Below are 10,421 nucleotides of genomic sequence, written 5' to 3'. Positions count from 1 at the left end.
GTATGGACAATCTGAAAGCCCCACTTCCAACTTAGCGCATGAGGGGCCTGAGACAAGCTAGACAGACTTACATGACAGACCCAAGGGCAGAGAAAGACTATTGCCAACAGTCAAAAGCATAAAGATCCAGAGCATGGCAGCCCATAAGGTGCAGCTTCTCGGTATTATAAGAAAAGAACACCTGGTAGGGCTTCTAGCACGACAAATCTTCAGAAAGCAGCTAACTTCTCGTTCACTAGCTACCATAACATAAACGTATGAAAGAACGGGCTATGAAGTAGCAACAGGTATGTCTCACAGAATGGTCTTCTAGCCCAGCCTATCACAGGCTAACAACAGAAATATAACAATCTGCTAAAATGTTTGGTCGATGTTTGGTCGCAGTGGTACACCTTACAAATCATATATAAGCAATTCATTCGCGCCATCTGGCGCAGTGCCAATTCTATACCATCATGTCCACAATTTTTAATTGCACAAGTGACTTTCCTATAAGACTTCAGCAGTGTATCAATTCAGCAGATAGGCTTTGTTGTCAATTGGTTACATAAATAAAGGCCTAGTCGAAAGTGAAACGAACCCTAGTACTGGAAATGAAAAGGGGGAGGAAAAGGAAGCTGAGTAGGGCCCAAAATTTCATCCGCATCAGAATGTTGAGGCCTCACTCACCTCCACTTGTCTCTCAACTCCTTTTTCTCGGACCAAATCCAAGTAACAATAATGGCGGCGACCAAGACCGCAATTGTGATTAGAAGAAGTGCGTAGCTGAATTCATCTGTGAGGGAATCATAGGTTCTTGACGGAGCAAGCTGGGTGTAGAAAAGATCCACACCGTACATGAAAACAAGAGTAGTGGACTCCAACTTTGCAGGAATAGAAACAATTCCTCGCAGGGCTTCCACTTGGAGAGTGTGTGTCACATAGGACTGAAGTAAAAAAGAATGAGAAAAATGGAATAAATAATGGCCCATTAGCATAAGGTAAATCCAATAAAATATAAACATAAATTGAACTAAAATCATCTTTCATAAATGTAACTTATATAAGCAGGCCACTTTACAAATAGAACTTAAAGGAAGTTGTTTCTTATTCCAATTTAATAACTGTTATATGTGGTGGTGTGCTGCACTGTTCGTAGCGCACTGCAGCACCTGCACTCTGTTCCCTTGTAAATTGGGTTAGTTCCCTTGGGTATATCCATGTATACGAGATAATTTCTTAGTTTAGAGATTTTTTACATTAGGGGTGAAGTTGAGACTCGGTGAAGTCGAGACTCATCCCTATAGAAGGGATAACATTGTATCGTATCCATAATGAATCAAGCAAAGGATCAGCCTATCTTCTCCCTAATATTCTCTCATCCCAATACTCCCCCTTCTAATGCCCTAATCTCCTTCAAGCCATGCCATCTGGCCTTTCTCTATATGATATTTATCCCCATGTGAATCAAGGTTCCCATATATACTTATGTCCACACATTTCTCACACCATCCGATACTCATGCTAACTACTTGGGAGTAGCGGGGAAATAAGCAGGGATGTTGAGAAACTTTTCTAGAAAAGATGTGGTTTTACTTTTTAGTTCTCAATCCATCTTCATAACCAAAAATGTATGCACGGAAAACTTGAACAGCTACAAAAGTCAAGTAATAAACTAGTGCTGTACAAGCTAGTTATGGAATTCCAATTATTAAATTACAGATAAAAACATCGCAGAAGTATGAATGTATCATCAATCTATTCCTGTATTCGAATGAAGCACAATAAGTGAAACATGCAACCTGTGTCCATATTCCTAGTGTATTAACAACTTATTCTGTTACTCTGTTCATATCAAGGTTACAACAAGATAGGAACAAGGTCTCTGGTTCCATTGAAGCATTATGGAAGTTATATTCAAGCTTCTAAGTTCAGTCAGCACTCATTGAACAACTAAGGAAAACAAAAAAAGTTGACAAATATAAATTATAGCTGTCATTTCTAGAGCCAAATTTGCATTGGCCTATTCTACATCTAAAAGGAATTATCTGGTGCATAGTGGCCCTCAACGATATGGTCTAGCCTAGTCCATTATTGCAATTTTCTAGAAAATTGGCCAAAAATATCAACATTTTGAAAATATAAATATAAATTTACCAAAGTCTTAAACAAACAAAAACAACATAGTTTACCAAATACAAAGAAATTTACTGATGTCCTGAACATACAACCAAATCACAATTCATGTATCTATGCAACCACTAATATGCGACTGAACAATTGTATCCTCAAGCCAAAACCAAATGCTGATAATAGCAAATACTTGGTCATGAACTAATGATAAAATACTAACACCTACTGATGATTTCCTTTTTTTGTAATTGAAGATTAATACATTACAAACATGTTCATAACTAAATGTGAGGCAGATGTATGGAACAAGACAAAAAAATACCTGGGGAATAATAGGCAAAGCATCTGTTAATGGTATAATACCCTCTTCTTTCTCTTGCTGTGTGGGGTTCACTGAACGACGTGGATCAAGATAACGCTTATCAAGTGCCAAAACCTGCAACACGTTTGCAGATAATGCCATTCAAGAATTGAAATGATAAAATGCTGATAAAATCACTATGGAGATGCAAACTAGGAAAAACCTGGCATTTCAAACTCTACAGCTAACCTACAGTACAACAAAACCTAATTTTGTGTTCAATTAAACAAAACTATATCAAAACATAATAAGACAATTTCAAACCAAATTAAATGTAGTTGCAATAGTAACTTCAATGCTTAGTTTTTCTTTTACAAATTTCCAACAGCAAACAAAGATACAGAGTGATTCAGTGAATAAAAATAGACGTAGTGGCACTAAATAGACGTAGTGGCACTACATTTTACTTTTCTAGTGCATACTGAAAAATAAGGAACACAATAACACGACAACAGACCTGGTCGCCAATTGTGCCAATCAAAAGCTGCTTGGAAGTAATCCCCTTAGCTGTTTGTGTAACTCCCATTGCTTTTACTGAATGGGTGAAAAAGTATGACTGGGATTTCACAGCCACCTCTGGACAGGCATAAGAAGTAATTGGGGCTGAGAGATTATGCTTTCCAAGTATGAGCTTCATAACATCTTTGTTGTCCTGCATTAAAGACTTGATGCAGTTAATACTGCCACCACCATCACAACAAATGCCAAGTCAGCTTAAAAATTCAAACTATGTGCATAAGTCATACCGCCCTAGATTGATCGTATATCTCAATCACTGCCATTTCAAATCTGTGAGCTCGGAGATTGAAATAATGATAAACAACCCAGTTCTCGCTTACAACCTTGAAACAATGAAGCAATAACCATGTTAATACTTAAATTAGTCTTCAAAAAAGAGATTAAAACAGTATGTGATTGCACATGTTTCAAAACTCAAGCATGCCAACTAAGCAACCTTTGTATGCTGCATATGACCAGGCTATCACACACAAAGGGGAAGTGAAAGGGGGAGCAGTACAAGATGCAAAGATGCAGCTATACTTACTGCATGCACAGGGCCTCTGGCACCATGATGTGTTACCCGGTGCAGTATGCGTCCAGTGACAGCATCAATAAGATATGCAACAAGCGAAGCTTCCTCAGGTGACACAGATCCAATTTCACCAGCAGCTTTAGGAGACACAGTAGCAACAAAAACTAAATTCTTCGATAGATACTTATACATCACATCTTGATCACCTATTATCTTTGCTTGTGTATGAACGACCTTCAAATAAAGAAAGAAAACAAATCAAATCATATGTTATAACTTCTTTTAACAACAAAAATGTTAAGAAAATATTCCATGAATAAGAAAACAGAGGAAATTAATGGACCTCACTCATCTTTCGTGTTTCAGAGATAGCAATCTTTTCTGCATCAGAAGGAAAAATGATAGACCATAACTCCTTTGTACTGAAGCAGTATTCATCACCCAAATTGAGATCACATGACTTCTGTAATGAATACCCTCTGATAACATTTCTCTGAATATCTACAGAGTAGAAAAACAGGTTTGACATTTCATGAAGAAATACGGTAAGGGCATCCGGAGATCTCGGATATAAATGAGCATGGGAGTTGGAATCAATAATCAGATGAAGTCGCTGCTCAGATGAATCCTTCAGTGTTAATGGGATAATTTGGACAACGGAATGGTCAAGGCTCATAGAGCTCAGTTCCTCTCCGGAATATGAATCAAGAATAGAAAAGACACCAGGAGCAACAGATTCCTCTCCAGATCTGCCAACGACAAGAATGGATGGGTTCTCATGCATCACACGGTGATGGGGGACCTGCCATTGGTACATCCTAAGAGCAGAAGGCATTCCACCAGACCTGGAGACACGAAGGGATGGCAGCAACTTTGACCAGATAATGCGTCCATCCCCAGTATGCAGAGCTATCACTTTGCCAGCCTTTGTCAATACTATAAGAAGTTTCCGAAATCCATTATGGTCTCTTGTCATCTTATTTTTCTCAGAGCTTTTAAGTCTCAATGCTTGAATTGCAGCAACTTCATCAGCGTTTGCAAGCATTAGAGTTCCTTTGAGTTTCAGCATGTGTCCCTAAGTAAGAAGCAAGAGTGGAAGGGCCATAAGCTAATTTTGAGAAGCACATCCAATAAAATGTTACGATGCCGAGCATATGCATGTGTGGCATTGTATCACGCATGAGCACAATGGAAAAATGCTAATGGATGAACACACCCTATATTTAACACAGAGACCATTAGTTAAAGGAACTTGTGCACCAAACATACAAGTCAACAAATTCTAGAGAAGTGGCAAAAGATCTTAAATCCACAATAAAATTGGATCTCACTATGCTTCCCTGGCAGATTTTCTGAAAGGGCATTTTTCTGAAGCTTATTAAAAAAAAAATAGTTTTTGAGGGTTACCTTAAGCCACTCAAACAGATTGTGTTCCACATCTGCAACTGAGACGCCATCCTTCTCAACAGGCAATTCAGATGTTATTACATCAACAATTGAAGCAAGTCCATCCTCTCTGCTCCAAACAACCTCACCTTGTTGAACTAACAAGAGCGAATGATCTTCCATTACAACCAAAGCTCGAAAACCATGAGATTTATCAGTTCGGATATAATTATTCAAGAAGACCTTCTCAACATTGCCCCTATGTTGGTCTATATTAACTTTTTCTCTAATAACTTCACTGCTTACATCTCTTGTAAATTTGATGACAAATTCAATTTGGGAACCCACACGTTGCACAATGGCAAAAGCTTCATCTTTGTCTGTGATTGTCAGAGCATCACTTACTGCAGCTGGTTGTTCAAATCTCTGAACTACTTCCAACCCGTCAGTGCCTTTAAGTTTTAGGAGGGAAACGGTAGAATATGCTTGCAAAGCTATGATATCATTGGACATCAACGGTAGAAGTTTAAATGTTCCAGATACATCTTGAACAAGATCTGAAACATGCACCTTGTTGTAGCTAATTTTCTCACCCTTGAGCTCAATAAGAAACAGATCTGATCTGGTCTTATCCAATGCTACTAAGACATTACCAGAACAAAGTACTGTTTCACCACATAATCCACCAGGGAGTGTCTCTTGGATCTTCTTTACTATTTCTCCAGTTTTAGCATTCAATTGATACAAAGCTAGCTTCAAGGAACCAGCAACTCCTACAGCGTATACAATATCCTTCTCAGGTGATTGGACAACCTGCTTGATTTCAAAGCTGCGAAGAGATTAAAGCGCAAGTGAGCATAGCATTCCCAATGCTCTGGACAAGAAAACAGGGCACAATTATGCGTACCCATCAAGAGAGATCTCCTTTGTCCACGAAATTACCCCATCTATGCTTGATACAGCATAAATCCATCGTCCAGACGATACTAAAACCAAATTGTCCTTTGCCATTTTATTGTTTGACTGCAAAAGAAAAAAGAAAGACCCATCACTCAAGGGTAGTGCTAAAGGCAAAATTTCTTGTATTATCCGCATATGATATTTTATTAGGTAATGGAAAATGCACTGCTTTCACAGACCAAAACATGGAGCAATGGTTTTGATGGTGTGGAAGTTTGAAGATTAGTTTCCCAGATCATCTGTCCATCAGGAAGATTCCATGCCCTCAATATAGTTCCTCCCGAAGAAAGAGTTAGAACATCTAACAGAGGACATTTTCAAAATCAGAGTGCAATTAATAACACTTTACATAGCACAGTAAAGATGAAATAGTAAAACACATATATTATGCAAAAAATAATAATTTAAAAAAAGAAACAACAAAGAAGTGCCACTACCTCTCTTAGACAAATCTTATATATCATAAACCTCTTTCATGATAAGCACCATTAGTAAAAGAATTACGAGTACACGTTTATGACATAAGTTCATAAGCATTGTTCATACCATCAGGTCGGCAAAGTTTCTTCAATTAAACAAACAAAATTTCCTGAGACCCTCGTGTTCACTAATGGCATCTCTTGGCTATACAGTTCATTAATCATCAGCCAGTTCCCACCAGGTTTGATGACTTGCTAACACTTTAGTGCTCATTGCACTGTTAAATCTCTGAAATATCCCTACCATAAAATGTTCCTTTTCCACTAGTATCATCTCGAAGACAAAAAAAAAGAACAGAAAAAAGAAGGTAATAACATCGAAGTATTGAACCTCTCGAATCTAAATTGTAGGCACCTGCTACACACACCTTAGTTAAGATACAATTAAGTTACTGATAATCATCGATCCTAGGGTGATACTCTGTACAGATCAAACTTGCAAATGCCCCTCCACAAATCTCTTATCGGCTAACTGGTAACTGGATATAATGTTGCTGCTTCATGCTCTTATCTTGTATGTAACTGCAAGTATTATCGTGACTGTCTGATACTATCCTATCATTCTGTAACACAAAGGTCTAAGCCTGATGCTAGAAGAAATTGCAGCTGATGCATCAAGAAAACAAATCAGCCATGTAAATCTTATTTCAGCATTCAACATAGAAATGTTTCACAAGATCTAAAAAATTTATAATAATATCATAAGCCTAGATATTGATAGGATTTAATCAAAAGAGACATCATACGCATCTAAAAACTAATTCCTTTATATTATAAGAATCAATCAACCAGTTTCATAACAATTAACTACTGCACCAGCAATCTTGACGTGACATTAAGTTCTGTAATCACATGAACAGGCAGCTGCATGCGCAATGTTTTTTCATACTTTTTACCTGGAAAATTAGCACTCGGCAGCTTCTCCGACGTTATTAATTTCTTTATGAAAGGTCTAGTAGTTTCAACAGGACTAGGGCTAACAGATGTGAAGATACTCCCAATAGCCAGAAGTAGCATTGAGATGATTAAGGGCCTGTTTGGTAGAGCTCTCCCTAATCCAAATTCTTTGCGGAGAGTGATTCTTTGGATGAAGTGATTCTGTGACTGAAAGTCATTCTCTAAAATAAAATATATAGAGAAAGTGATTAAAAGTGAATCAGAGAAAGCTGCTTTTTTCAGCTCCCCGGCTTCTAATTCATTTCAGAGAATCACTCCCACGGATTCCACTCAGGGAGCTGAAAGCTGAAAGCTGCTGTTTGGCAAAGCTCCGCCTGATTCCAGCTGGGAAGCTGCTCTGAGAGCTCTGCCAAACATGCCCTAAACAATGTAGTGGTACAAGAATTAACAAATCAAAGCATTTTTTTATTTTGAAGCAGCAACATTCAACTGAAAACATATTTATTCAAACTCACTAATGCATAGATACAAACTGGATCCATACCGTCATCCAATAAAAGTTATAACATATTTAAATCCATTTCCGAAGTGAAACCGGTTTACACAATTCCAGTGGCCATACTTTGAGATCAGTGTGTGGGTATGAGAAAACATTGTTTGCAAAGAAAACATACAAGCTGTTTTGAGAACATGGTTAGCAACACTAAATGCAAAGAAAACATGGAATCCCATCAGGAGTGAAAGGAAAACAAATAGCATAAAAAGAAACAAACAGCATAAATTCTTCTAGAGGGCAAGTTTCCAAAATGGGAAAAAAATACTCACATTTTCCAAGTGATAGATTAAGCTGGTCCAAAGGGTCATTCTTCTCAATGACATGTCGCCAAACTGCATCACATAAAATTATAGATATTAAAGAAAGGATAGAAAATTCTGTACACAAAACATTTAGCTCAACTACAGCATCCTAACGAAACTATGCACTTCTGATTCTATAATCAGGAACCAAGAAGACTCACATATATCTCCTGAACGAAGATCAAGAGAAGCAATCACATTTTCCTCTGTCAGTACCACGACACGCCTCCTGCCACTCTTCTGGCTGTGGTAAACAGCCTGCTTTACTTTGCCTATATACTTCTGATGCCTGCAAAGAACATCAGCATATTAAAATGATGATATCAGTATTAATCCAAAAGATGACATATTGCTAGCTACAAATCAAGTGGTGTTAAGAGGTGCAACAGCCAGAAATGACTGATCGCATATCACAACAGTGAAATATGCACTGGTTTACTAAAAAGTATTTGTTAGAAATAGAACCAACAATCCACTGCAGCACAATTGATGAAAGAACTGTTTACTTCTCAAATTATCAGCAATGCATGCAGCAATTGTTGAAGAGAACTACAAATCAAAGCATCCATGAACTACAAATCATGCACAACTGAAGCAACTGAACAAAGTCACGACCAACTAAGTTGCCCTCATAATGGCATCTAGTGATGCACTCTAGTACATTGCATAGGCCAAGCTGGCTGAAGACTAGGGAAATTTAGGAGAAAGGGAGGCCATCGACTGGGAGGAAGAAGAACCTCTAGGGAGGAAGATGAATACATTCTTCTTATTCATAATGAACAAAGATACAAATGCTACCTCTTTCTATAAGGGAGCCTTGACTTAACACTTAACAAACTTATCCCTAAACTTAGGAAACTTATATCTAATATATGAAATATATGCAGAAGAAACTAAACCAAATAATACACTAATAATAATCCTAATCCCTAATTTAATCTTAACTACCTTACACACTTCACAAATGGTATAGTTACCCTTCACATGTTTGAACAGTCATTTCAGCATACTACAACTGTCTGCACAATAAACTTACGTGCTAGAGTGAACTGTGTAGTCAATCACATTGGAACAGAAGCTACAAACTGGGAAAAAGAATCCTAAGCTAATGCAGAAGAGGCAATCCACCACTATTAGTGGCACAAGGAACAGTGTTACCTAGACACCTGTGTCCTTTTTTTTTTTTGCCCAAATCGGACACCCCAAATCCAAGTCGGATTCTGCAACAGTATTGGATTCCAAGTTGTATTTCGCGTGTCCAAATTTTCATTGCCAAATCGGACCCCCAACCAAGTCGGATTCCAACACCCGTGTCCGTGTCTAGGTAACACTGCCAGGGAAGCATATCCAAAACCTTAGATTCACATTGTTTAGAGTTCCAACCAAACCTACAACTAAGCAAGACGCAAAACCAACAAAGCACCAAATCTAATTTATGCATAACACAATTCCCTACCTAATTCAACAAACATAACAATTTGATCTGATCCACATAGAACACAAACCAACTCGAAGGCTCAAGCAAACGGTGCTTTATTCGCATGAAGCCATTCCATCAATCTAGCCCAAACACAAAACTCCCAAAGGAAAAACGGAGAAGTTTGAACTAGGATACTCACTAGATAGCTAAACCGACTTGCTTCCGAACCCGAAAACCACTGAGTGTAACCTGTAAACTCTACCGCTACTACAGAATTCACTTGGAAGCTCATAAAACCACTCCGCCTAAACCCCCCAAATCTTACACTAACACGGCGCACAAACTCCCCACCCCACAATTTGAATCGCGATCTGTACTAGAAGCGCGAAGCTCCGCCACGCCGCGCCGGCCAAATCAGATCTAAGCTAAGCGCAGATCAGATCTAGGCTGAGGTTGAGGCGCGCCAGGTACCGTACCAGTCCGCGAGGCCGACTTGGTCCTCGTAGATGGCGGCGGCGAGGGTGGCGAGGGATGCCGCGGCGAGGAGCCCCGCGAGGAGGACGAGGAATGAGCGGCGCTGCGGCGCCGCCATCGCGGCTGGGATGGCGTTCGGAGTCGAGCTCCGATCTGACGGCGGAGGGGTGGCGTCGTTTACTGCTCGGGGTTAGGGCCGAGAGTCACCGAGGAGTTCGGGAGGAGTTTTGGTTTTGTTTGCAGCGGTGTCAGAGGAGCGGGCCCACATGATGGCTCAGCCGGCCCGGCCAGGAGATCTCCGGGTCTGAAGCTACACAACCAATGGATTTTGAGAAGATATTTTTTTCGAATAGTGTTTTAGAAAAATAAAATTGTCTAGACTAAATTTCAGTGAAAAATCAGGTCCAAGTGTCGAAAAAACTAAAGCTCATCAGTACTCTA

General features: G+C 39.1%; 1 protein-coding gene across 2 annotated transcripts; it reads right to left on the bottom strand.

The window, feature by feature from the left end:
• Nucleotides 1–387: 387 nt before the first annotated feature.
• Nucleotides 388–10,211, bottom strand: LOC133884219 (uncharacterized). 2 transcript variants are annotated; one of them, XM_062323567.1, is made up of 13 exons: nucleotides 9,983–10,112; nucleotides 9,245–9,416; nucleotides 8,248–8,375; nucleotides 8,054–8,116; nucleotides 6,032–6,153; nucleotides 5,800–5,915; nucleotides 4,914–5,721; nucleotides 3,850–4,581; nucleotides 3,519–3,740; nucleotides 3,220–3,315; nucleotides 2,931–3,125; nucleotides 2,435–2,548; nucleotides 388–926 (listed from the first exon to the last, which is right to left on the bottom strand). In XM_062323567.1, exons 5-13 carry the CDS (start codon nucleotides 6,089–6,091, stop codon nucleotides 666–668), a joined length of 2,604 nt encoding a protein of 867 aa, XP_062179551.1. In that variant the 5' UTR covers nucleotides 6,092–6,153; nucleotides 8,054–8,116; nucleotides 8,248–8,375; nucleotides 9,245–9,416; nucleotides 9,983–10,112; the 3' UTR covers nucleotides 388–665. The 2 variants fall into 2 exon arrangements, with proteins under 2 accessions (XP_062179551.1, XP_062179550.1); XM_062323566.1 differs by lacking the exon at nucleotides 9,245–9,416 and having other exon boundaries at nucleotides 9,983–10,211.
• Between the last annotated feature and the right edge of the window lie 210 nt (nucleotides 10,212–10,421).

Source organism: Phragmites australis, chromosome 11 (genome assembly GCF_958298935.1).
Source record: "Phragmites australis chromosome 11, lpPhrAust1.1, whole genome shotgun sequence".
NCBI classification, from domain to species: domain Eukaryota; kingdom Viridiplantae; phylum Streptophyta; class Magnoliopsida; order Poales; family Poaceae; genus Phragmites; species Phragmites australis.
This window is presented reverse-complemented; position numbering and strand designations above follow the sequence as displayed.

Excerpts from the sequence above, each read along its gene's own strand:
- LOC133884219 (XM_062323566.1), bottom strand. The coding sequence starts at position 10,098 with ATGGCGGCGCCGCAGCGCCGCTCATTCCTCGTCCTCCTCGCGGGGCTC. Across the intron at positions 8,376-9,982 it reads CAAGTCGGCCTCGCGGACTG|GCATCAGAAGTATATAGGCA; the intron begins GTACGGTACCTG and ends TGTTCTTTGCAG. Across the intron at positions 927-2,434 it reads CTTTGCCTATTATTCCCCAG|TCCTATGTGACACACACTCT; the intron begins GTATTTTTTTGT and ends TTTTTACTTCAG.